Source organism: Fukomys damarensis, unplaced genomic scaffold (assembly GCF_012274545.1).
Source record: "Fukomys damarensis isolate Sample0158 unplaced genomic scaffold, DMR_v1.0_HiC HiC_scaffold_23, whole genome shotgun sequence".
Classification (NCBI taxonomy): Eukaryota; Metazoa; Chordata; class Mammalia; order Rodentia; family Bathyergidae; genus Fukomys; species Fukomys damarensis.
Genome location: NW_022900935.1, coordinates 34,234,409 through 34,262,355, shown reverse-complemented (window position 1 = coordinate 34,262,355; position 27,947 = coordinate 34,234,409). Strand labels below are relative to the sequence as shown.

Genomic DNA, 27,947 nt, shown 5'->3' with positions numbered 1-27,947 from the left:
TCTGGGTGGGTGGGAGCCTGAGAGTTTGCCTTTTAATGAGTCAGAAAGAGGCTGTGGTTGCTGGCCCGGAAACCACACCTGGAGAACCAGAGCTACGATCGATCCATCTTACGTCTCATCCTGGAAGAAAATCCTTCCTAGAAGGACAGAGTTTCTTAAGCTTACTTTAGTAACATGGCTCTCTCCACATCAAAGGAGGCTAAGTGTGGTTTTTATAAATGTTAAATAACTCAGGCATGAGGCTGCTTCTCGGAAGGGAAAGACAGTTGTTTGAGAGCAGCGAGAGGAGCTCCGAGTCTTTGAAATGAAATGGTCTCATAGATCCCTGATCCCTACCCTTAGCTATTTAAGTTTGGGTCTCGTCCTCACTGAGCCTGTTTTCCTTGTCAGTAAAGTGGGAATAATTCGACTTCTAGTCTCACAGGACCACAGGGAGATAGGAAGGTGATAGGAAGAGCAGGGCTGCTCTGTAGCAGAGAAGAGATGAAGAGAGAAGCCCCGTGGAGGTCCCTACGTCCAGGACGCTGAAGTCTCACGCAGGAGATTGCACCCTACATGAAGGCCCTAAAGTGTGGGTGACAGCCACAGTGCAGGCTCAGGGAGTCACAGCCGAGTTGCCCCACCACACCAGGTCTCCGGGCAGTTCCCCCTGTGAACCTCACTCACTTCGGCCGGCAGCGGCCAGTGCCTCTTTCTCACTCTGTCTCTTGCCTTTGCAGTGGACGTGGAAGAATCCCTCCGTCCTCTGGAGAGGTGAGTACACACTCCTGCACTGCTCAGGAGTAGCCACTAACCACAAGCCAAGTGTCTGCGTTAGTCAGAAGGGTTGGGGCAGGAGTCTTAAAACAAGGAGCTGCTAACTACTGTGCTGAAACTAAGTTGCAGAGATGGTCCTCTGAGATACTTTGTTTCTTATACAGATGGGGTCAGTAAATTGAAACATCAGCTTCCATACTATTTCTTCTGTCCCATGTTTAGAATAGTGCCGCTTGTTGTGTTTGTAATAGAGGAAAACACAAGATTATAGGTTTGTACCGGTGAGGGAGGGATCATGTTTCCTTGAGAGGGTCAGGGAAGTCTTTAAAGCCATGTCAGTTATCCGCAGCCATACTCCTTCATAATCACCAAAGTCCAACCGTCCATCCATACAGTGTGAGTCTGGGGCACAACTGAATTGGCCTGGGGGGCAGCTGGATTTTCTCAGACCTTTGCAGTCAGCGGCAGGCTTTCCAGCCAGTATTGGCTGTGTTGCCACATGTCTAGGGGAGGGTTTGCATTTGGCGGATCCAGGATTGCTTTGGGGCCGGGCTGACTGCACATCATGATGACTTGGTACCGTCTGTCTTGTCCACCAGAAGACTAACCCGGGACAGTTGTAGCAGGGGCAGCACAACAGCGAGACAAGCCCAGCAGCATAAGTGCTTGTGTGCTGGTGAAACCTTCGCTGGGTCACAGCCACTAGCATCCTATTGCTCAAAGCACTCACATGGCCAAGTGAGCAGGCATTGAAGGCAGGTGTAGCCAGGACAGAGAGCTCGAGGCGGGGTGAGAATAGAGGTGCTAACCCATTCACCCCACAACTGAGAGGGAAATGATGCTTGGAATGGAGATTGAAGATGCCTGCTTGCTGGATAGCAGAGGAAGGGTCACTAGATGCAGAGGCAGGAACTGTGACGTTCTCTGTTGTTCATAAAAGGAGAAAGAGTTCAGCAGAATTTGAATATAGCAACTATGGAAGTAGGGGGTGTAGAGTAGACAGGGGCCGCCTCATGGAGAATCTTGTGCACCAAGGGACTGATAAAATGATCTTGTTCAATGAGAGTCTGACTGTTTAGTGCTAGAAATCATGTGCTCCAGGAATCCTAGTTTAGTTATCTGTTGGAAAGAATGGAGTGACAGCACGAGGCGAGCAAGCAGGACAGCATCCTGTGTGTATTTACGTGGAAGAGAGAAAATAATATGAGGGCTCAGGCAATGGCCTGCATTACTTCCTAGTGAGCGGGGGTGCACGTGTGACTGCTGAGAGGATGGTGTGCTCTGATGAGGAACAGTCTAGGTCGTCTCTTGATGTCCTTCAACAAGCATCTCAGTGTGAATACGCTGCGATTGTAGGTTGAACTAGATGTACATCTTCCCCATCTCTTCGCTCTAAACTAGGGTGTCTTCTCTGGTACTTTAAACAAGGAAACAGCAAGCCCTCTCCACCTCGGGATAAACTTGCTGTGACTGGCTTGCTGGGGGACTGATCAATCTCCAATAAGGCACTGTCTTCCTAGGGGATTTAGAAGGTCAACTTTGACTATGCCCTTTCGCACTGACTTTAGAACACAACTCAGGACTGAAGTGAGATTTTGTGGTGTATCGATTATGGTACAGGCCGGGGGTGGTGAGGCTATGGCACATGTGCCACAGTGGACACATAGAGCCCTCTCTTTCGGCATGCAAGCCAAGTCACCCCAGTAGCCAAACATCAGATAACAGCTAAAACCTCAGTATTCAGGTTTAATTGCAGTGTTAGCACTTTGCAATAAATAAGTGAGTTTTGGGTTAGAGTTTGGACACTTGGTCTCTAAAAGGTTTGCCATCACTGGAATAGACCATACTACTGTAAGGATGAAAGACAAGGTAGACAACAAGGGCTCATAATACTTATGGTTGGCTTCATGGAAGATGGAATCATTTGATCTATATCCTACACTGACTAGGAATCAGATAGGTTCACTCATTTGTTTCCATCTGTGATACTGTAAGGTACATATATACGGGAGGGTTAGGGAAGTAACCGCATTCCCGATATGTACTTAGTGGATGGATGCATGCAGAGACTGACCAATGAACAATCAGGAGAGACACAAAACATGATTGAAAATGGGGATAAATAAAAAGACAACAAAGTATCCTCATATGCAAAAATATGTGGTTGGATTGTAAATGTTTGGAAAATATTTTGCCTTTACTGAACATGAAAAGACTTTTTTGTCTTTATCTTTTGTAATATCTAAATGCAGTAGAACAGCTATCTCCATAGCATTTACATTATATTCAGTGCCACGAGTAAACTAGAGATGGTTTAAGTACATGGAAGAGGTGCATAGGTTGTAGGTAAACCCTAAGAGACTTGGGTATCTGCAGAATGTGGTGCCAGCAAGGGATCCTGCATGCTATTCCCACAGATACTGAAGGCCACTGGATATTAAGTGTCACATGAAGGAAATTGGACTTTATCTCGTCAGTGACATTAGAACCCATAAATGCCTTGAGGTCAAAGAGCCTTGGATACAATTTCCATGGAAACTGGTGCTCATTTGGGAAGAACCTTTCCCATTTGCAGGGTATTAATCTTCAGTGTAGGTATTAGATTTAGAAACAGAATAGGTAATATCATGGGAAAGGAACTGGGTGATTATCTGGTGTAGCCGGCCACATAGCTGAAAGTTCATGAAAACCTGGGTTTTAAATCCAAGCACTACCACTTAATACCTGTAACCTCACCTATGGCCTCACCTCTGCAAATCTCATTTTCTGCTTTTGTGAAATAGCAATATTAATAGTACTTAATGCATACCATTCTGGTGATGGTTAAATAATTGTAAAGTGTTTACTCTGGTGCCTGGTCCCCAGAGAATGACCTACTTAGCTATTATATACCTTCCCACCAAGAGTAACAATTCATCCTCATAACTCTGAGCTCCAAAAATCTGCTGATGAAGAATTCAGTACCTGATAATTCCAGTGTATTGCTTTGGGAAAATTTCATTAATTCAATACATATTTGTATTAAAGTATATACTATATACTAGGCATTTTTATGCATTAAGAAGATGGTAATTAGTGCACAAAGTAGACAAACCGATGAGGTATGATAGAAAAGTGCAGTGAATAAATTTTTTAAAAATTATTCCAGTAAAAGATGCATTGCATTAATCTCTTCAGAAATACTCCCCCTCACTTAGAATACACTTACACTTACCCCATCTGAAACAATTCTGAATGTCTTCTTTCATGGGGGTCTTTAGTTGCTCTTTTGTGGCAGCCTAAATGTCATGAAAACATTCAGTTTTCGTTTTCATTTGACTTTGAGGAAGAGCCAGAAGTTGCATGGGGGAGGGCACCCCCTAGTGTTCCTACGAGTCTGCCTTTTCCGTTGGTTGGCACTAGGCCCAGGCACTCACTAGATGTACATAGAAAATTTTCGTCACACCTCTTAAAGGCACTCACAAGACAGGACTTCCAGAAGTGCTTCAGAACGTGGCAAGAACAATGGGTTAAGTGTGTTCAAAGTAAGCAGAAGTATTCTAAGGAGGATTCACGGCAATGTGTCTTTTACTGTAATTTAAAAAATTTAAATGTTTGCCGTATATTTTGATCACCCTTTGTACCTCACATGCATCTGTGCACATACACACTTTGGTCGGTTTACTTCAAAGTCCTACAAGTTGAGCTGGGAGAAAAAAAAAAAAACGTTTGACGTTGGTCCTGCAAACTCCTAACCTCCTGTCCAGGCTCGACCCTTCAGTACAGCAACACACCTAAGCATCTAAAGACTACACTCTTCTCTAAAACTCCTATGTGCTCCACCGTTATTTGTGAGATGGGAGACCCTGGATTTAGCTGTATTTTTTGCATCATCTTGTGAAGAGCAGTGTGCCCATGTCAGCCATCTTTCAATTCTGAACTTCCCTCAGGTGTAGGAGTCCTGAGAAGCCACAGTATCCAATGCAACAGGGACAGGTGCTGGCGCTCAGTTTCTACAGGTTCAAGCTCCACCTTCACTCCTTAGCTGAGTCATTTACAGCTCACAGCTGTGGTGCACACATCTGTGAAAATGCACCCATGGTGAGGCTCTTTCCTTCTCTGTGGTGTCATGAAGACCATGAGATAAATGGCATAAAAGCCGACATAAATACACAGAAGGGACTTGGTGCCCTCCACCTTTGCCTCTCCATCCCGGTTCTTTCTGAAAGATGAATATCTCCTTAGTTCTTGGCAGTGTATCCTGTCTTCACCCCATGTAACCCACACTGGCCAGCATCCCTGCCCGGAAAGCAGCCAGTGTTCATGTGGGCATTGCACTTTATTCGCTCAGCACCAGGCCTCTCCGAGGACCGACTGGCTGACATTTCTTTCCTTAGCTCTTAGCCTTTCTTCTTCCCTATTAAGAAGGGGCAGAGGGCAGTCTTGGCTCAGGGAATCTTTGGCTCTGCACCAAAGGGGAGGGAAGGACTGTTTTTGTCAGGAGTAGAGAAAACTATGAAGTAAAGAAAAGGGCTTGCTGGTGGGTTTGGGGGAGTCTCACTTGCACCTGTGAGTTTTATGCCTTTGTTTTTCTTTCTTTCTTTTTTTTTTTTTGGTACCAGGGATCGAACTCAGGACCTTGTTCTTGAGAGGCAGGGAGCGGAACCCCTCAGCTAAATTCCCAGCCCTTTTGTCTTTGTTTTGATGAAGGTTTTTAAAGCTGGTGTCATCCTGTTTTGAGTCATCAGGACAGCCTCTTTCACAGCACTCTGGGACATACTTTTCCATATGTGCTTTTGATATGCCTGCCTGAGACTGAGTGTGAACTCAGGAGCTTTCTCCAGGGTTGGTGGGTCATGCAGCTGGATCTTGGCTGGGTTAGAGCGCGGAGGGGCCCTGGGCCTGGGGAAGAAGGTTCCAGGTGCTTCATCTGTGGCCTTCAAGCAAAAAGATAACAATAACAGCGGCATGGTGGCTGGACAAATGTGTTTGCGGTCCTTACTTAGTGGTAATGCTGTAGAGAAAAAAATTAGAAGTATTAGCATAGTAACTTGAGATTGGAAGTAACAAAAGAAAGTTCAGAAGGCCAAGAAAGGGCTATGTGGAGGTATAACTGATAATGTGAAATAGGAAGAAAAGGGGCAAAGGGGAAGTGGGAAGGGTTGGAAAAGGGAAAGGAAGAGGATCACTTTTCAAGTTAAATTATGTTCGTTAAGGTAATTGCCAAGATCCTAGCATGTCTTTTAAATTTTAGAGTAAAATTTTAAAAATCCTGAGCACTACCAGGACTGAGAAGGTCCTTCTGTGTAACTGGCCAGTGTGAATTCTCCAGATTTCTCTCCTAACCCCTGCTTTGTCATTCACTGTGCTCAGTCCACCGACTGATACTTCAGCTGCTCCTCTGACCCAGCTGGCTTTCAGGACCCACAAAAATACCAAGCCCTTCTTGTGTGCAGAGTGCCCTTTGCCACCCTACTGCCTATTGCCTCCTCTTCACTGTACAGGGTCCATTTTTTATTTCCTCCCTCATTCAGTCATTATGGAGCTTCAACTCTGTGCCGGCCATTTTTCCAATAAACAAGCAAACAAAGACTCTGCTTTAATGAGATAAGCATTTTAGTTGGCTTGAAAGCCAAGCAAATAGCAGACAGATACAATGTATGCCTAAATGTCTGCTTACTACCATGGTTCTGTCACCAAGACACTATCTGTTCTATACATAATCATGCTTTGTTTTTCTACTATTTATTAAGACTTCAAATGACAATAGTCAACTTACCTGTTTTCTGTATTGTTCTAGCCCTTAAGGGTCTTGACTCCAAGAACCTTGTCTGCATTTACTTTTTTATTCTAGAACAGTGCCTGGCAGCAAGGACAAGCTCAGTGAAAAAAATCCAGTGATGTGAAATCAGCTACCTGTTCATCTCCGCATTTCCAGTTCACCTTGGCCATCTCTAATCTTCAGTGACCTCAAACTGGAAATTTCTTGAGCATTGACATGATGCTTTAAAAGTTTCAAATGTTGGAGCCTTTCTGATTTGAATGATCCGATAAGGATGTTCAACAAGTAAAATCTGTGCAAATATTCCAAAATCAAAAAAAACAAAACAAAACTCTGAAATCTGAAACATCTGGTCCCATCTTGGATCAGTGACACACATTCTTTATCTCTGTGCACATCAGGGGAGGAGGATACAAGTAAGAAAACCATTTGTTAATTGGGAGTTTGCAGCCTGCCAATATTGCAGTAGGCCTGGGGTCCCAGGAGCGAGATGGCAGAACAACAGAGATACATTCGACAAATTTTAAAAGTAGTAAAATAATTCCAGGACTGGGCCATATTAGTAGGCATAAAGCAGAGTCTCATGCTGCACCGAAACAGGTGGGAGAGTGCTGTTCGGAAAAGGTGACTGGAGGCAAAGGTGAGACGTAGTAGCTGAGAAGGAGCAGGGCATGCAGAAAGCTTTCCGGTCAGTAGGAAGTGCACTTGCAGATTCCTCAGGACAGGAGAAAGCACCCATAGGAATGAGATCATAGAGGTAAGGTGTGTACTGCTGTGTGTTTGTTATTAGAATCCACAGGCGGCCTCTGAGCCTTGGGCAGGACCCTGACGAGGGCTAAAAGTACAGTTTTAGGTTACCCTCGCTGCTATGTGGAAAAGAGTTTATGGGAGGGCCAGAGAGAATGGCACCTAAGAAGGATTTTAAAGAAAACATCCAGGAGTTTGTGAAGGGGACATCGGTGATAGGGGCACTGTCAGCAGAGGAGTTGCAAGTACACAAGCACAGAGGCAGGCACCTTCCTGGTCGTCAGCCCTTTGTAACCTGACGCGAATGGCATGTGTTGTGCAGGACATCAAGCATGTGATAGTGCTCCCCTAAATGTTGGCTGGAGGCTAGGTACTCAGGTGAGACTCGAACATATCCAGCTCATTTTTGCTGTTTTCCACTTTCTGGGTGTATTTCACCACTGTCTATGCATTCTTTATCAGCATGGAAAGGGCCCGATATTTCTGATCAATTGCACAACTAACGTTCAAGTGGCCAGTTTCTTCCCGAGCAAAGAGTGTTGAAGATGTGAAGAACCATTAAAATTTTGGGATGCTGTATGTAAATGACTACAGGTTTTTAATAAGAAAGTATGAAAAGGCACCACATGGAAGCTGTGATGGGAGTAAAAGAACTTTACAAAGCAAAGCTTTAAAAGTTAACCTTTAAAAAACACAATGTCTCCAGTAGAATGAAATCACATCATAGCTTTGTGGAATGCTGTACACAGCAGGCGAGTCCTTCACTTGGTACCCATATTATACCTTGAAAGTAGGTTTTATTATTATTATTTTTTTTTTTTGGTACCGGGGATCGAACTCAGATCCTTGTGCTTGCGAGGCAGATGCTAGAATCACAGAGCTAAATCCCAGGCCCGAGTAGGTTTTATTATTACTGCTTTGTACAGTGGGAAGTGGAGGTTTAAAGTATTTACCCAGTACTGTCTAAGTTGGAAGAGAGCTCAAATACACCATACCTGCAGCCTGGCTTCTATTCTGTGCTCTCTCCCTATAGCTCTATAGTCCTGGAGACAGATATTTTTCAGAAATAAAGAAGTAGAAGCATAGATAAATTTAAATCACAGTTATTTCTTCTGTGCAACCCAAGTTCTTTATATTGATCTGCACAGTATAAAATCAAGGTGGATCTCAGACTTAGCTTTAATGCACTAGAAAAAAAAAAGATAAAAGGCATTCTCAGAGAGCAAAGAAGAAATTTTAAATATGCCTGCAATATCCTTTTTCCCCTTCTAACATTAGTCTTGGGCCTGCCACTCTGTAAAAACAATTGATCTGAAGGTTGTCTTTTTGTAAGAAAAACATTTGGTTGGAATTCTTTCTCTATGACCATGCGAAGGCACATACTTAGTCATTTCTGACAAAAGCCGTACAAGAAATTGATTAGACATCTTCTTTCAATTCTTCCATAAATTGTTTCTTATTAATAAAGTTAATTTACCATGGACTCGACAAGGTTGTTAGACCATTAGAGCAGGAGATATATGGCACAGCCTATAATTTAGGAAAGTTTCTCCCAATTACTTCATTCAGGGAGAGAACAAAAATGTGAAGGGAGAAGTTATTGAAGCATTAGAATTTGCCATTTTTCTTTTCCAGCAAAATGAACTGTTTCTATATCTTTGAAAATACTATAGAGAATACGTACAAGGAACTGAGGGAAAGGAGGGAAAGATTTGGGTGGAGAATGCTTATGATGTAATAATAATGGGAAAGCAAAAGGAAAGAGAGGATCCCCATCCTTTTATTTTTTTATGACAGCATCTATATGAACAGGCACATAAATGGGGAAAAATCAGAACCCCAGAATGCAAGTGCTCTTTTGTGTGTAGGCGATAGGATGAAGGGTGATTGCTTCTCCGCTGGACTAGCCACATTCAGGATGATGTTGTGTTCAGTGGAAGCCTTCCTTTGTTCCTCTATAGTTCTGTTTCTCCTCTGAGCCAGCTCCTATCATGAAATTAGGAGTGTGTCTTTTTAGTCATTCATTATCCTTGAACTATAAACTGTTAAAGGTATGGTATTTTAAATTTTTGTCTATATGACATCTCAATTTGTCTTTGGCCACTTTTCTCCACAAAGCAATTCTCATATTCTGTGTTGGTGCATGTTAAGTCCAGTTTATTCATTATAATTGCTATTCTGTGTTTCATCAAATGAACCCACAACAGTTTATGTATTCCCTTACTGAGGGGCATTTAGGTTGTTTTAAGCATTCACCATTTCAAATAATGCTGCAGTAATCATCCTCCTAGGTTTCTAGGTGAATATAAGCAAGTTTCTCAAGGCTATTTACTTAGAAATAGAATTGCTAAATGATAGTAAGTAAGCAACTTTGATCTTACTGGGTACTAAAAAATTATCCTCCAAAACCGTTGTGCCAAGTCTTACAAAGTAGTGTAAAGATTTCCTTTTTCTCTATTTCCTTGACAAATGAGGTATTAACTTTCCAAGTACAACCTTGCTAATCTGGTAGGTGTAAACTAAATTTTTATTGTCTTGCTATCCATTTCCTTGTTTACTGTGAATTTAGGTAGTCACTTCTACTCTTGTGTAATATCTGTCATGTACGTTTGTCCAGTTTTTCATGGGTTTGTCTTTTTCCTTTCCTGTAGGCTTCAATTGAGTTTATGTGGATAGTAACCCTTTGTTACAGTTCACCATTAAGTATGAAAGGCATTGAAGGTTAATCTAGTTAAGAAAGTCTAACTCCATGGAATTTTTGGTGTCTATTAAAATAGTCTATTTTTTCCCTGCTATTAAAAGAGTGATTATCAGTATACTGATAACATCTTCTGATGTTGAGCCACCCTTGATGACTTGGAATAAATTCCAGTTCTGGGGATGAAAGTCAGGACCTTGCACTTGCCAGGAAGGCTCTATGCTGCTGAGCTACATCCCCGACCCACTTGAGTTATTTTTAATACCAATTAATTCATCTTTCCTGGATGTTATTAAGTGGATTTGGGCTACAGTGTCTCGAGAGTGAGCCACATTTTTCTTATATTGTCTAATCATTTTGCGGTTTGCATAACAAAATTATATTATTCTCTAAAGGAGTAGTTTTTTCCTCTTTTTCTTTTCTTTTTTTTTTGTTGTTCTCAGAAAATGTTAATAAAACTTGCTGATAGAATCATTTGGTAAGGAGCAAAAGGAGAGGTAGTACGAGGGTGAAGGCGGGTAGAGAGAAGGACGCGTGTGTGCAGTGTTGCTAATCCAAGCCCTGAAAGGATTTCTTGGCCGGCTGGGATTTTTGTTTGTTTCGTCTTCCAACAATATGGTAAGTTTATATTTCTATACAAATTTGTTAGTTTTCTCTAAATTTTCAAATTTATTGGCAGAGAACTGATCATAACATTTTCTTGGATTTTTGAAAAACTAAAACTGACTCTTCTGTCTCCCTTCTTCTCTTTGATGTGTGTGTGTTTGCACTTGGGTTTACTTTCTCATTTTCTCCATCAGTCCTCCCAGTGTCTGATCTCGTATTAATAAACCTATTTTAGTTTTATTTTGGTAGTATTTGGTTTGGGTCTCTTTTTCCATTCATTTATGTTTTTAGCAGCATAAGCTGGATTTTTAAGCCATCCATTCAGATATAGTTTATTTTATTTGAAGTAGGCTAATTCTATGTGCATTCATTATAATTTTTATCTATTTTGGACTGTTTGCCATTAAAATTCATGCCGTTTCTGTATGTGTATTTTTCTTCTCTACCCTTTAAAAACATTTAAGCTTTTCCATTGAATATTCCACAGTTGAGAAATTAAATATTCTATTTCCATTCTTTTTAGTGCTTACAGTTAAATGTGGACATTTATAGTTAACAGTGCCTAATGATAGTCAAAAATCTCTGCCTAACTTCTAAATCCAAAATTCTGAGAGTGATTTCCATAGCCTTCTGCCACTACCTTCCATGTAAATATTTAATACTTCAATTCCATTTTATTTCAAACTACTCCAAATTATTAATTTTTACAGTCAACATTCACTTAGACTTACCAATAGCTTTATAAGTTTCTTTGTTCGTCATTGTTCTATCATCTTTAATTGCTTGTTCAGTTTCTTTCACCCAAAATGCATCACACTGGTACATTTCAGCAAAGACACGCAGGTAATAAATGCATGTCCTTGCATTCCAGGCGCATCTTTGCTTCCCCTTCACTCTTGGATGGTAATTCAGCTGGAACAGAATTCCAGATCGACAGCTTCCTTTTCTCCGTGTGTTGAGATATTATCCATGAGCCCCACAGTACTTACCAGTGAATAGTCCATTGCCAGTCTGACTTCTGTCCTTAATAGATAAAGTTCCTCCCACATAGCTTTCACATTTTATTTGAGTTGTACTAATTTATTACAAACTGCACGTGTGGATTTACTATTTCTCACTATTGAAGCTGCCTCAGTAGAGGAATTTTGGTCCTTTTCGAGTTTGAAAAGTTGTGGCTATTGTCATTTGAATCCTGGCTCCTCGTCCTCCTTTCTTTTCTCTCAGCAGCACCCTGGCACAGGTACGCTGGGCCTTCACAGTCCAGTCCACCTTCTCTTCGCTTCTCCTTTCATATTTCCTTTTAATTTATCTGTGCTACAACTCTAGGTGATTTCCTCAGGTTGAATAAGTTTAATTTACCAGTTCTTTCTTCTGCTGCATTTCAGCCTCTGCAGTAATTTCTTTATTCCAAGAACCATGTTTATGCTTTTCAACCCTCTCTTTTCCTGTCCCTAAATCTACAAGTTATTTTTTTGACAATCTCTTGTTTTTACCTAATAGTGTTTATTACTCACTGTATTTCACCAGACGCTTGAAACACACTTATTTTAAATTGCCTTTCATGTTATTCTATCATTCCTTTCCCCCATGAGCTGCACCAACAGACCTTCCCATGATGCCTCACCTTTTTGCGCAGTTTGGTCCTTCATTCTAAGCTGGTTTTAAGAGGGGACTGTTTCTTTTAGAAGCCTACGGACCCTGGGTTGTAGAAGCATCTTTATGGAATTATTTCAGATTTGTATTAACAAGGAAGGTTTGATTTCAAGTGCCAGAGTGGGCTTTATGTCTCTGAGATACGCAGATTGAATGAATTTAGACTCCACGTTTACACACGGTGCTGGGCTTTGAGATAGAGTTCTCGCAGCTGACCCTTGCTGCTCTGAGGGCCGCAGTCAGAGAACAGGCTTTACTGTGCATTCGCTGGGAGAATGGACAGGTATTTTCCCAAAGTGTCGTACAGCTGGAGCAGCACTGCGTGACCTGGACTCTGTGTGCTTTCATTTACAGCCTAGCTTTCGAATGAGGTCCTCCGACTTCCTTTCTGACTCCACCATGAAGACCCTGGCTGCCCAGGCATTCCATCCTATCCATAGTTGGCCTCAGTTTCCCCTGGAGACCCTTAGCAATCCCCTCTTGCCTCTCTTTATTATGGGTTTCCTCATTATGTGTGGAACCTGAGCATGTTATTGTACTGATTTCTACGTGAGCTGTGTAATCATCACACGGTATTTCACACTGTTCTGTTTCACCCAGAATGCCCATGGATCTAAGGGATGGGGGTGCTTTCCTTATCCGCTTAGAGTACCATATGGGCCAGGCGTACATTACTTCTCTAAGGAGAAAAAAATACAAAGACCTTTAAAATGTGCTTAAAGAAATGTTTTACTGTGAGTAACCTTTTTTCTCTCCATGATTCTCAGTGCTGAATTTGAAGAGCCACATAATTACGAGGCAACAATTTCATATCTGAGACACTCTGGCGACTCCATTAACCTGTGCACTGCAGAAGAAATTGCTGAATGTAAGTCTGCTAAGCCAATTAATATCGTAACCCTGTGTGGAATAAAAATGTGTCAGAAATGGTATTTTCCCTGTAGCTAACTGCAACTAAGAAAGGCACAGTCATTCTGTTCTGCCATCTCATTTCTATTTTTCCTATGTCTGATGTCTTCAAAATATAAATAAGTTGGGCATTGATGCTCTTCATGACTCCTGTTCCTGCCATTTCCACTATTTATTTTCTCTTCTTCACCAATCGATTCAGCTGCTTTGCCCTTTGTAGATATGTGGGAAGAAAAAAAAAATCAAGGTACAGTGATTCATTTTTCTCCCTTCTCCTCCTATAGAAAATTCATCTCTCTCCTCTTGGTATCTTTCTTGACATCCCCGGTTCCTCGGTGTGTGTAGAGGGAGATAACAGACCATGAGAATTAGACCTCCTTGTCCAAGCTGGATAGGAGAAGGGAGTTTAATGGGTCTGACTGCTGACTCAGAACTAACTCTTCTGGCCTCTGGTATTGATGACAGGGCTCAGACCTTTTTGTTAAAAAAAAAAATGGTAAAAAGATGAATCAGGGGCTGGGGATTTAGATCAGTGGTTCTGGAGCCTGCCTTGCAAGTGCAAGGGCCCGAGGTTCAATCCCTAGTACCAAAGAGATGAATCGGGGACTCATAACATTTCTACAAATTTCAGTGTCTTTGCTCTGCCCACCGAATCACCCAGTCATCTACAAAAATCCATCAATATTAGAGCTGTAATAAAAAGGAGTATTTGTTGAGCCTAGACTCTGGACTCTGGACTGTGGCTCCAAGTTTGGTCCTGTGTATTTGCCTGCTGGCAGAGAGTTTTTATCACCCTGCTGCTACAGGCAGGAAACTGAGGATCAGAGAGGTTGAGCTGCAGGAAGTCATACAAGTACAGATATTTCTCATTTGATGATGAAGTCCCGTTCCTGCAACTAGGTCATTCAATGAATCAAGTATTAAATGAGGAACTGTAGGTAGCAGGTACATTACAATATTCAATGCAAAGAAATGGTCAAAGGAAACTCCAGCTTGCTGACTTTGCTTTTATTTGCATAACTCTTATGTGCAGTACTGTAATATATAACAACATAAAACTACAGTACAATCAGCCAAAATTACAGTACTGTCCTACAGAAGCCATCATAAAGCTGCACTGCTGCTCATCTTCCTGCCTTATAAATCTAAACACGGGTCGTAAGTCTGAACAGTCTCTAAACAGGTGGGTGGTTAAATGAAGAACGTCCGTAATACGTGGTACAGCAGTAACGTGTGCTGCTTCTCACCCAAGGAAGTGGTTTCCCTGGAAGGAAGGTTAAAGAGAGGGCATCTCGTCTAGCCATCACACACAAAAGAAGCTCAGTGTTCTGGGACAGGAAGCTATCGTCCTAGGAATATACACTTAGGAAGTTCATCAACTCAGAATGAGTACCCATCTTTGCTATAAGATTATAGATTAGTTATTAATGCATTTCAGGGCCATTCAGAAATATCAGGTAACTTATGACTCTCTGCTCTTTCTTTTCACCTGACAATGTGAAAGGACAAATAAATGTATATGGTAAATTTTAAGAGAGGGTCTCTTGAAATTTCTAGCCTCTAGCCCAAGAAATAAGAGGTTGCAGGGCTAGAAAATTTCCTCTCTGCTGAACTGGGTAAAGATCAGATTCTTACACACGGCTATAAAATACTAGTTATCAGTAAAGTGAGTCCTGCCCTTAACAGGGCAAATGATGCCCTGTAATGGGGTACCCCCTTGCCCCACTTTGAACAAGCTTTTTACACTTAAGCATTCACACACATCTCCTGGGGATCTTGTCAAAATATGGACTGTGGTTCACTGGCTTTGGCATAAGGCAGGGCAGTCTGTACTTCTAGTGAGGCCATGGTGATGCAGATGCTGCTGGTCTGCACAACTCACCGGTAGAAAAGCTCTGTGCCGCATTTGAGCCAGATTCTAACTCTTGCCTTTTTCCAAGGCTAAAGGCTCCTAAGGCCAAGGGCTCCTCAGTCACGGCCTGCACTTTCTCTCTCAGCCATGGGAGACTTCTGGCCCCAGAACCCTTTGAAAGGCTCTCCAAGGCCTCCCTAAGTTCTTCCTCATGTCCAGTGGGGCTCCAGGGAAAGTTCTTTGTGTGGTTAGGGTGGTGCTGGTGAGGAGGTTTGGACACATGCAGGCTTCTCAGGAAATAAGGGGAGACTGAGGGTCAAATGTGGGAAGCTGGACCAGAGACCTGCATTATTTTCTCCAGGCTACAATTCTAACAAGTGAGCCTTCTGGAGGTGCCATTTTAGATACTCAAAGAAGGAATCACTAGGACCAGCTTCTCCTCTGTCTTCCCTTGAGGAATCCTCATATTTTCAGATTTTTTTTATTTTTAATGGTACTGGGATCAAACTCGGGCCATTGCACTTACTAGACAGACGGTGGAACCACTGAGCCAAATCCCTGGGGCCCAAGGAATCCTTGTATTTTAAAGACAGTGCTGCCAAAGAGGTGAGGGTTTATTACTGGGAAGAGAAAGGCATGAAATAAAGTACTGATCCAATGAAGTGGCAACAGAGCACAGTGCTGGTAGTGAAAGTGGGAAGGGCTTCTCCTCCAGAAGGATGGCTCTGGCGGGGATAGGAATTGACTTTTGAGCACTGAGAAACAGGGCAGCTGCAGCCTGTGGTCAGATGGATTCTGGAATGTGTTCCCATCCCTTTCCTTGACTTTCTCTAAAGAGCCACTCTGTAGCTCCCTCTGGGAAAATGAAGGACACAGGCTTTTTTGCCCTCACTTGTTCTAGAGGAACAAAATCTTAAAGGGGCTTGGGCCTGGGATTTAGCTCAGTGGTTCCACCACCTGGCTCTCAAGCATAAGGTCCCAAGTTTGATCCCCAATACCAAATCTTAAAGGGGCTTAATCGCCAGTCGTCCTGTCTCACAAGAAACACCAATGGGAGGTCTTCAAACTGAAAGAAAAGGATACTAATTAGTACCATGAAAACATAGGAAAGTATAAAACTCACTGGGAAAAGTAAGCACAGCTAATTTAGAATCCTCTAATACTGTAACAATGGGGTATAAATCACTTTTGTCTTTAGTATGAAGGTTAAAATGACATAGGAGAAAATACAGCTCTCAACCTGTTAGATGTGAGATGTGTCCAGTTTGTGTCCCCTGAAATTGAAGAATGAATTTTAAGGGATACCTATAAGAAAGAGGCAAAACTATTATTAAAAAATAACAGTAGCTATCATAATTTGATAAAGGGGTATACAATATAAAAAGATGTAAACTGGGACAAAATTCAAAATGTGGGAGTATTAATAAAATGTAAGTATTTTATCATCAGTTATGTAAAATGATATGGAAATTCCTCAAAACACTGTAAAATAATTAACTATATGCTCCAGTTACCCCACATCTGTGTATAAATCTAAAGGAAATGAAATCTATATGTGGATGAGATATTTGTACTCCTGTGTTCATTGCAGTGCTGTTCACGGTAGTTAAGATCTAGATCAACCTAAGTGTCGATCTATTGACTGATGAACAGATAGGGTGACATGGATTCATGATAAAATACTATTCAGCCTTGAAAAGAAGGAAATTCTGTCATTCACAACCATATGCATGAACCTGAAGGGTGCTGTGTTCAATAAATTAAACCCAGCATGAAAATGTAAGTACGACATTACACTCACGTGTGGATTCTAAAGTCAGTCTCCTGGAAACCAAAAGTAAAATCCTTACCAACAGCTGAGGTATAGGTGGGCTGGGGAGAAGTTCAGTTGGAACAAACTCTCAGGAAGGAGAAATAAGTTCAGAAGTCCTAAAGTACAACATAGTGACTACAATGACATTACACTGTATGCTTTAAAACTGTTAGAGTGGATTTCAAGTGTTCTTACTATAAAATACAAGCATGTGATATATATGTCACATAGCTTGATTAAGCAATTCCATGAAATGTACATACGTCAAAGTGTCGTCTTGTACACCATAAATAAATAAATATATATATATATTTTTTTTTTTTACTTATCAATTTAAAAGTTTTTTCAAGAAAACACATCTCAAATTACCAATCTAAGGTATTTCATCTAGAACGTAGAAAAAGAACAAAATACACCCAAAGGAGATAGCAGAAAAGATACAAACATACAGAAATAAATGAGATTGAAACCAGAAGAAGAGTAAAGAAAACCGATGAAAGCTATAAAGTTTATTCTTCGAAAAGCTAATTAAAATTAACAAACCTCTAGCAAGAAGGCCAGAAAAGATAGATTAATATCAAGAATGACATAGAGATATCATCACCCACCCTGCAGATATCAAAGGATAATAAGGAAATATTACAAAGAACTGTGTACATATAAACTGGACAACTCAAAAAAGGAACAGTTCCTTAAAAAGCACAGACCACCCCAACTTACCCAAAATAAATAATAATATCAGTAGCTCTGTAAGTTTTAAGAAAAATTGAATGTATAATTTTTAAAAGCCCCCCCCCAATAATTTTTAAATCCAGGCTATTTCACTGGAAAATGCTACCAAATATTTAGAGTTAACACCAGGAAGAATTACACATAGTTTCTTCCAGAAAAATAGGAGAAAATGCTGCTTGATTCATTCTATAAAGTTAGTATTACCCTGCTCCTACAGGCAGAAAAAAAAATACAAAAAAAGAAAACCTCTAATGTTCTTCCTCTAATAGTCATAAAAATCCTTAACCAGAGTATCAGCCAGTAGAATTCATCAGGAAGTAAAAGGAATTATGCAGCATTATAAAATGCAGCTTATGTGAGAGATGCAAATCTGGTTCAATACTCAGTGAAATCACCTTATACAATATATGAAGAAAAGGCATTGAACAAAATTCTGCACCTATCCATGATACAAAAATTCTTGGAAAAATTAGTCAGTGAACCTCCGCACCTTGATAAACATATTTACAAAAAGCCTATGCTTAACGTGATGCTTACAGATAAATACAGAACACACCTTCCCAAACTGGGAACGAGGCAAGAATGCCCTTTTACCATTCCCATTCAATGTAGTACTGAGAAGTTAGCCAACAAAATCCAGCAAACAAGGAAATAAAAGACAGATCAAAGCAAAGGAAATAAAACAACCTTTACTTGCAGTGACATTGTCCAGGAAGAAATTACTAAGGAATTTGCAAACAAATCTAAAATCCTCCAAGCTCTCCTAGAGCTAATGAGTTCAGCAAGCATACAGGATAAAATTGTACTTTTATATACTAGCTATGAACACAATGGATGCTAAAATATCTTTTACAGTCTCTCAAAAATATTTACACTGAAATCTAACAGCATATGTAAGACTTATATGCAGAAAACTATAAAATTCAGGTTAAATCAAAATCTAAATGGGTAGAGAGAATTACCATGTATATGGAGTAAAAGACTCACTACAGTAAAATTAACAGTAATAACATCAATTCTTCTTAGGTGATATACAGTTTCAGGGTCATTCCTATGCAAATCCCAGAAAAATGTTTTGTGGATATGGACAAGATTGTGCTAAAGTGAATATGGAAAAACAGAGGAACCAAAATCAATTTTGCAAAAGACAGAGTGAGAAGTATCAGTCTCTCCAGCTTCAACACTTACACATCCAGTAATCCAGACTGTGTGTGGTAGGTGTGCAGACTGAGAACAGTGGGACAGGACTGAGAACCCAGAAATAGACCTGTGAAAATAAGCCAAACTGATTTTTTTTCTTTACAAAGACACAAATCAACAGAGGAAAGATAGCCTTTTAAGTCTGATGTCAGAGAAATAGGATAATGATAGCTTAGAAAAATAAAGTTTGAGCTAATTCTCATGCCTTATACAAAAGTCAATAACTCCTCTGCTAGGCATCTTCCCAAAAGAATTTAAAGAATCATACCACAGCGATATATGCTCACCCATGTTTATAGTGGTACAGTTTGCAATAGCTAAAGTATGGAAATAGCCCAATTGCCCATCAACTGGATACTGGATAAAGAAGATGTAGTTTCTTTATAAAATGGTATAGTACTCTGTCATAAAGAATGAGAAAATATAGAGATTTATAGCTAAGTGGTTGCACATTGAGGCCATACTCTTTAGTGAAATTAAGTCGTGTGTGAATACTGAATAGTTTTTCTGGTGTGAGAAAGTAAAAGTGTAAATAAGGATTAAAATATATACTTGGTATTGTGTAATAGGAAGAAAAGTCTAAAAGAGGAAGTGGGAGGGGTAGGGGAAAGGTAAAAAGGGAAAAGAAAAAAACACGTGAAAAGGAATAACATGGAAACATTGTCTTTGTAAACGGGAGGGTGGAGAGGCTGAGGCAAGGGCTAGGGAATGGGGAAAAAATAAAAACATGATAAGTCATGTATAGGTACAAGATCCCAATGATGAATGTAACTGTGTTGTATACCTAATATGTACCAATAAGTGTAATAAAGATAAAAAAACAGAAGTTAACAGTATCCCCCCCGCAAGTGACCAGGGGAAACAAATGAAAGCAAAATTTGCTCAATATTTGAAAAGCACAGAAAGGTAAGTAAATTGGGGGAGGGAGATTACCATTTTTAAAAATTAGAAAAATCCACCCTAGGAATGGCTATGGGGAAAATTATATTAAGCAGATATCTTTGAACGTATGAATAGCTAAACAAAGCAAAGAGTAGCAGAATAAAATGTTTTAAATAAAATGTTTTAATTAAAAGTCAGTGGTAGGGGATGTAGCTCAGCAGTGGAGTTTACCATCCCCAGTTTCATGAGCAAAAAGAGAGGAAGAGAGAAAGAGAAAAGAGAGAAAGAAACTCAGTAAAGTAAAAGTGTACAGTTACTCAACAAGAAATACGTATTAATCATCCAGGCGGAATTTTAGGTTTGTGTGCCTATAACAATTCATTAACAGCCCCTAAGAAAAATCTAGGATTTCATTAATTTTATCGATTCATTACATATTTATAATAAAAATTTAGAAATGCAATGAGTTGCCTTGTTTTCAGAGCAAAACCCTGAGGATGCTATCAGCAAAAAAAAAAAAAAAAAAAAAAAAAAAAAAAAAGTCCTGCTTGTTGTTATGTATACAAATTCATTAACAGTAGGGAGAAATCTTTTATAGCATATTTTTAAGGAAAAAAAGGACCCATGTAAGCAGTTTTATGGAAACACAATATCTGATGCTTTCCTACCTGATGGTATTTCTAACATCATGCCCTTTAATTTCCCCCTTAGCTCTGTAAAAACAGTGGTCTGGTTTCACAGATGAGCAAACTGAGGCTCAAAGGAGTCAAGTAATTTGTCTGAAATGCCCCAGGAAGGAAGTAGCAGGACTGAGATCTGAACCCCAATTCTTTCCACCCTTAAATTTATTAATAATTAAGGTAGCGATCATGTCACTAAATAAAATCCACCAAACGAAGAGAAATATCAGAAGCTATTTGAGCCATGGTTGGTGAGTTCCTCTTTTCAAGCTGTGCTTGAGGAAACATGAGACTTTGGGATGTGATAGGGAGTTTACTTTGTAAAGTTGGATTTAGAGTCAGCCCTTTTTCCTTTCAAGTTTGTCTTCTAAGTTTTATCACTAAATGTCAGTGCTTTCTTTTAAGTATGGAATATGTTATCTATTACCAAACCAGGAAACTTCAGATGGTTTTGTATGCTTTCACTGACTATAAATGCCAGGCTGGAAAGCCCCACGGAGGTTTAAACCATGATCAGTGACCCCAGGATTTCCCAAACCATGTTCACAGAGCTCGCCTAGACCAGTGCTTTGAAGGTGGGGACGCTGAACTGTGCATCTTGCATGAATGCTGTGCTGTGCTGTGAGGAATGGATGGACACTGTTTTGAAGTAATTTTTTGGTGTTGTTTATTTCAGCAACTTATGAAGTTGGAATTGAAGAACTTCAAAAGGTATTGCATCTTTTTTCCATACCAAGGTTGTAACTAAAACAAGTATGCAGGTTTGATGTAGAGTACTCTTTTTGTGAGCAAGGAATGGTCTCTTGTTTTTGGTTTTCCCCTCATTCATCAGGGTTTTCCAGACTCCCAGGATTGTGAATACTGAGTCCTGTGATGTCAGACTCAGAAAATGTATAATGAGATAATAGGTAATCTGACTACTTCTGTCCCCTTGGCTGTTGCGGCCAGTGCCAACCAGCCTTTAATAATTCTCCCTTCTACGGGAAAAAGTTCTGTGGCACAATCCACATTTGTGGATCTTGTGCTTACAAAAAAAAAAAAAAAATGAGCAGACCCTTGAAGGGACACTTTCTGGGCTGCTACTGAGTGCAGGCCCAGGTGTTTTTGGGAGGCATTGTAGCAATTCACTTAAGGCCCAAGTGGGCTCACTGCTGGCCTTGATCTCAGGGCCTGATTGTATGATCTCAGATCCCCACTTCCTCACTTGGAAAAGGGCCCTTGTGAGGATAAAGGGAAGGTAAATGAAAGGTGGACACCGATAAATGTTCTGCTAGTAAGAGCCTGGGACAGAGCATCTCACTTCTCTGAACAATGGAGCATTCTCCATGGGGAAAAGAAACATCACTCTTGTTACTGTGTCTGCAGCAGTAGATGCTTAATAAATAAAGGGGCCAGTACTGACTTCACGGAATTGCTGACCGAACTAAGTCCAAGTGTAAAGCACTTGGTACAGTACCTGGTTCACAGTAGGCACTTAATTAGTGTTTTCATGGGGTCAGTTAAGTCTCTGCTTTGCTCGCTGGGTACATTTTGTTTAGATCCTTTATCTCTGTTTCAGTTTTCTTATGCTTGCTGCTAAGGATCGCTCACTTGTAGGTACACTTTGTAGCAGGAAAGAAAATGTTTATTGTTTTTATTAATGGGAGTAGAAACAATCTGCTAAAATGCTTCACTTGCCTGGCAAATCAACACATTATACACTGGGCTGAGTGAATCTCCGGATGACTGGGTGTTATCCCCTTCGAATAAAAAAGGCTTGTGAGTAGTTTTGATTTGTAAATCTTTTAACTGCCAATAATTTTTTATAGTCACCCTTGTATTTTGCAGCAGGGTAAGTGGGATCTGATTTTATCCTTTCTGGGTGACTTGGAGTATTCTTGAACATCTCGCTGAGTACACATGGCTTGTGCTCTTAACAGATGCTTTTGGGCCCTTGCAGACAGCTAGTTGCCTTCCCACCACTTACAACTCTGGCTTCTGTGATTTTCTGTATGACAGTGATCACATCTAGCTACTGTGGCCATCTTTGTGTGCAGCAGTGTTTTCATCTGGTCAAACACCTTGCCGTGTGCCGGGCCCTTGCTTACACAGGGAGCACATAATCCTCACAGGCAGCCTGAGGGCTGGTATTGCTGCTTCCGTGTTGCAGAGGAGAAAGTGAGGGCTCAGAGAAGCAAAGTATCCCAGAGGAATCATGGCAGACCAGTCCATTGGGCTTGTCTCTCTACCAGGGCTGCACCTCACTTGCTAGAATCGTTTGTCAAATAAGAGCCTCCTTCCAGGGCCAGTGAGTAGATGAGCTCTAATTCCTAGATTTTACAATGTTATTTTTGATGTTTATTTTGTGTTTTCTTCAGCGTTTGGCTAGATTCCAAATGGTAACATCAGATATGTGACCACTGGACAGGCTGGGGTCTCTGCTGTGATCACTGGGGTGCAGTTTCATTGGAGCCAAATCTAGACGCTGTGAGAGCTCAGTTTGGATCACAGGGCACACAACATCAGGAAGGAAGAAATCTCACCAATTTTTCCTGCTGAAATATTGCTCAGATACCATGGCTGCGTATTCTCTCGTATAACTCAGAAGTTCTTTATTAAAATGCTTTCCTAGAAAGGTGTGCAGAGAGCAATTTATGTTTCTAAGTGCAATCATGCATCTTCTCAGGCACACACTGTAACTTCAGAAATGCTTGCTGCTTTTATGATTGGTCTCCAGCCCCATGGGCGACAGGTCCCAAAGCTTTCCGTGCCACTCTCTGCCTTGGCTCTCTACTGACACCGGACCCCTTGTCTGTTGGTCTAGTCTCCTGGTGATCTGTAATCAAACAACAGAGCCTGATTTGGGGAGATTTGTGACAATGACACTTTTCCTCTTTACTTTCAGCCTTGGAAGAGTTTTCTCCATCAAGAACTCTGGTGAGTTTTATTTTCAAGAGGAAAAGCATTAGTCTGACCATGACCCTCTCATGGCTGAGCCAGTCTTCCCCTGTGTGTCAGTTATATTCCCAGTGCCTGAGCTGGTCCAGCTTCCTCTGCACCCTGCAGGCGTGTGATGCAGAGTGAGTGCTTGGTGATCCGGCCCAGCTTCCTCTCAGATCCCTGCCTGGCCCATGCTGTGCTCACTTAGCAAAGGCTGGCTGGCAAGGTAAAGAGGGAGCAATGAAAGCTCCTAGAAAGATGGTTGTAATACAACACAGAAGGACAATGCATTAGAGGAGCAGCAACTGTATGCATGACTGCTTGGGACAATCAGGGAGGGCTTCGCAGAGGTAGGATGCTCTAGTCAAGAAATGTCTTATTGTCAGCATTGAGAGGATATATCTGAAAATAATTAGCTAATAAAAAAAAAGTTGCTCAAAGAGTCAGTGGGTTTGGTGACTGAGAGTTTAGACTCAAGCAGAAGTGGAAGGAAGGAGAAAAGAGAGATGGGATTGGAAAGAAAGATAGGGACTTAGAAGTTTTTAAGCAGGAATTGACACTCTGGCAGGGATCGAAGCAGGTAAGCTTTCTGTATGGATGATCTGATATTGATCTCTTATCTTAAAAAATGAAAAGAGAAAGATTCCTATCTATTAAAGGACATTCTTCTCATTCACTTCCCTTAGGACTGAGCAGAGCACTATTTGGTGCTGGGGATTGAAGCCATGGCTTCAGGCAAGCTAAGCACACGCTCTACCACTGAGCTATGCACAATTCTAAACACTCGAATTTTTACTCTTCCCTTGGCATCTCTTCACATTTTAGCCCTAAACATGAAGATGAAGATAAACACATGAAGGAAAAAGACTCATGTGGATTGGAACATCAAAATTCAGCACAGGATCCACACTCAAAGAACCCTTTCAAGGTACCTGTGTTCCAGGGTTCCTGCCCACATGGCCTGGCTCAGATGTGTGACAGGGTCTGTGTGGGGGGTGACATTTTCAGGACTAAGACAGGCAGCTCTTCAGGGAGACAGAGTCAGAGGATGCAGTGGGTGCTGGGTGTATTATCAGTGTGCGAAACCAGTGAGCTCTAGCTGCCAGCTTTCCACTTATTTCCTAGGATGGGGCCTTGGAAGCAGGGTTGGAGCTAGAGCAGGTAAACGAAGCACCTGGAGTGCAAGGTGCAAAGGCAGTCACTCTTGGGGACCATCTGTCTTAGTCCATTGTCCGTCATGACTGGGCGTGTTGTAAAGGACGGAAGTCCTTCTGGCTGGGAAGTCCAAGAGTAGCAAGTACAAGTACGGTGCTGGCATCTCATGAGGAGCTCCTTACTGCTGCATAACAAGGCAGAGGGCATCACATGGAGAGAGAGCAAGCGAGCCAGGGGGCCTTGGACAGCAGAGTTGCTCCCTCGGTTCCCACTGAGGTGTGATAGACCCATCTCCCCCCACAGGCCCCACCTCCAAATACCATTAGCACATATGCTTGGGGACTATGTTGGGGGACACATCCAAACCCTGCATTTGCCCGCCATGGAGTAAGGAGCGCCTTAAACTTCGTGTTCTAAGGTCCTGCTTAGAAGAGTCTGTTTCTGAGTGTGATCATCTTAGCAGGAAAATGAGAGTGTGTGATCCTTACTCAGCTGCCACCTCTACTCACATCCCGGTTCTACCTTGTTCACAATGATAAAGAAATAATGTGTGTGTGAGAACGTTGTGAGACATGGCATGCCACAAAGGTGAGATGTACTGTTCCTTTATCCATGCGAGATACGTAGGGGTGTGTGTGTGACTGACAGGGTCTCCAACTGACACTTTCCCCTTTAATGTAGTGGCAGGAAGCTTAAATAGAGACTGCCAGTTATCTTCAATGCTGAAGCATTGGAAATGCTGGCTTGAAATGGTTTCTCTTTTAGTAGAAGCTGGGTCTCAATGCTCCCTGCAGGGCTGGGGTAAACTGAGCAGCATGGTGGTGGTTTAGGCTGGAACTAGTGTGTAGGCCCAGGAACCAGCCCAGGACAAGGCTGGTGTAGAGAGAATATCACAGAGCCATGTAATTCAAAGGGCAGAAATGTCAGTGATGAAGAAAGACGAGGTCTAGGGCCAGGGAGCGACACTGGGCGTCAAGGCCGGGGAGGAAATGTGATGATCCGCATGAAAGTGTTAATAGTGGAGCTCAGGAGGGGGCTGATGCGGAGTGTATGAGAAGGAAGTAAACTGGAAAAAAAGCAGGGTGGGCTCTTTTTTATTGCTGGCTAAATGGTGGGAGCCTGGTATGGGGTCAGGGTACCACTAAAAGGTCATTCTTTTACGGAGTGGGTTGCAGTTTAGAAATTCTTAAGAGTTATTGTCTTCTTAGGATTATATTAGGCAGATGGAGTGGAAGGTGTAGCTGGGTAATAGTCTTTGGGATGAAACATGCAATCTGCTGTGATTCAAGCTATCTCTGCAGAAGATTCCCCGGGGCAGCCCTGAGGTAATCAGTGCACTGCTGCTCAAAGGGGTCACACCAAAGGAAGCACTGTCTTCATTACTTTATTGTCACTTTTCCCCCCATTTAAAAATTGCATTTTGGGCCCTATGACTTAATGACCTTCCTTTATTCTCCACACAGTTTGCCCATGATCCCACCAAAAACCCAGAAGAATTTATGCTTTATATTTATTAATTATATTAGCTTTCTCCAAATACTTTGAAATGTGACATCATAGTCTACCCTCGTGTCTCCTGTCCAGTGGTGGGTAAGACAGTATCGTCTCATTTTCATTTGGCAATTAGAACATACTTAGATGGCCAAAAATGGTCTAATTCTTCTCTTTCCTCTATCTCTTTAAGCCAATCTACCTAGATCTTCCTGAGCTATAAATCTAATCAGGATTTTCCCTGCTTGGAAAGCTTAGTTATGCATCTCATAACTAAGGAATCCAGCCCAAACTCTCAGCCTGGCCTCTAAGACCCTTTGAAACTCAGCCCTGCTGTGTCTTGTCTTTTAGCCTCATCTCCATTCTTTCTTCTGCCTCCTCCCTGATTTCTTTCACTACTTCCCTCAGCACCCTCCATGCTACACTAGTGAGGCCACTAATGCTTTTCCAGATACCCTCATGCCTGTGCTCATACTGATTCATCTTGCAGGCCTTCCTTTGTCCCCTCTGTCAATCTCTGTGCTGTGTTTCACAGCACAGTTTAGTAAATCTTGGCTTTTGAAGTCTTCCCCAGCCCCATCTCCCAGCCAAGACAGTCACCCTCCCTGTCCTGTTTCCATGGCCATAAGCAAGACTTCTCTCACTAATGTGCATCACATTACACTAGTTTTCAGCAAGTGACCAGCGTCGAGGGCGCATCTACTCCAGATCCACTCCAGATCTGTGCTTTCCCTCCTGTAGTACGTGCTTGACAAACACTGGAGGGAAGTACAGAGAGAAGGACGAAGGAACAGAAGAGTGGTGGATGGAAAGACATAGTTTCAGGCAAACAGAAGGAAAAGAGAAGGCATGCCCAGCTTCCTTGAGCAGTCAGGGGCACAGGGTTTTGAGGCCAGGTCCCTCCTCTGTAGATTACTAACCACAAGACTTGAGACTATCTATTTAATCTGTCTAAACTATCAAGAGGACTAGACAGGATACATAAAGAGCTGGTCTTGCAGTCCCTGCTGTGTTGTATCTTTTGGGACTGACTCAATCCCAGGAACTCACTGGCCATGTAGAGGCAAGGGAAGGACATGGCATGTGCCCTCATAAAACCAGGAGTCTAGTAAGACAGCTTTAAATAATGAACAATAAATAATAAATGATTGTTGTTCTTAAGGAAAGAAACAAGGAAGGAAGGACAGCACACAGAAATAAGGGACGGTTTGGATAAGTACCCTCCCTGTTACATATGTAGGTCGATGTTTATGAGGTGACACCGGAAGATATCCAGATAACTGCCGGCCACAGAGATAGAAGGAGCATGGTGGCTCAACTGCAGGAGACCATGACTGATGAGATGGCAGCAAAGGCCTGTCCTGAGGACATGAATCTGGCCAGGCCCTCCCAAGACCAGGGTAAGTAAGTGAATTTGTTCTTGGTCTTTTTCGCCACTGCCAAACTGTCGTAGAGTAGAAAAGAATGTGGCCAAGATTTTATTTTGCAAATATTTACTAAATATCTATGATGTACCAAGTAAGTAGCCCTGTTGAGGTATCTGCAGTAGTAGAAAGGGTTCTGAATGAGGAAGAGAAGACCTGAACGCAAATCTACACTAATATTTCACGGTTGTGTGGCCAGCGACTTCATGTGCCTGCAGCTCAGTTCTCCCTCTATAAAAGTGATCATCCTATGGGGCTCACAGGGTTTGTCTAAGGGCCAGCCCGGGTGGTTGTCATCTGGTGGTTGTCATCTGACAGGTGCTCAGCAATTATTTGTTCTTTTTTGTTTACAACTAGCCTGTTATCTTTGCAGGATCATTCCTGTCAACATTCTGACAATGTAACAGCACTTAGTGACTTTGTTTAGTTGAATTTTACGACTGCCTCTTCCCCCCCCTCCCCCTTCCTGTCTAAGGGCCAGCCCGGGTGGTTGTCATCTGGTGGTTGTCATCTGACAGGTGCTCAGCAATTATTTGTTCTTTTTTGTTTACAACTAGCCTGTTATCTTTGCAGGATCATTCCTGTCAACATTCTGACAATGTAACAGCACTTAGTGACTTTGTTTAGTTGAATTTTACGACTGCCTCTTCCCCCCCCTCCCCCTTCCCC

General features: G+C 41.7%; 1 protein-coding gene across 3 annotated transcripts in view; it reads left to right on the top strand.

The window, feature by feature from the left end:
- Positions 1-27,947, top strand: part of Fyb2 (FYN binding protein 2) — a 96,836-nt gene that overhangs the window by 27,266 nt on the left and 41,623 nt on the right. For all 3 annotated transcript variants that reach the window (XM_010603636.3, XM_010603635.3, XM_010603637.3), the window contains exons 4-9: positions 720-753; positions 12,989-13,089; positions 20,966-21,000; positions 23,174-23,205; positions 24,034-24,136; positions 27,095-27,254. In XM_010603636.3, the coding sequence (XP_010601938.1) occupies positions 720-753; positions 12,989-13,089; positions 20,966-21,000; positions 23,174-23,205; positions 24,034-24,136; positions 27,095-27,254 (465 nt within the window). The remainder of the gene's footprint in view (positions 1-719; positions 754-12,988; positions 13,090-20,965; positions 21,001-23,173; positions 23,206-24,033; positions 24,137-27,094; positions 27,255-27,947) is intronic.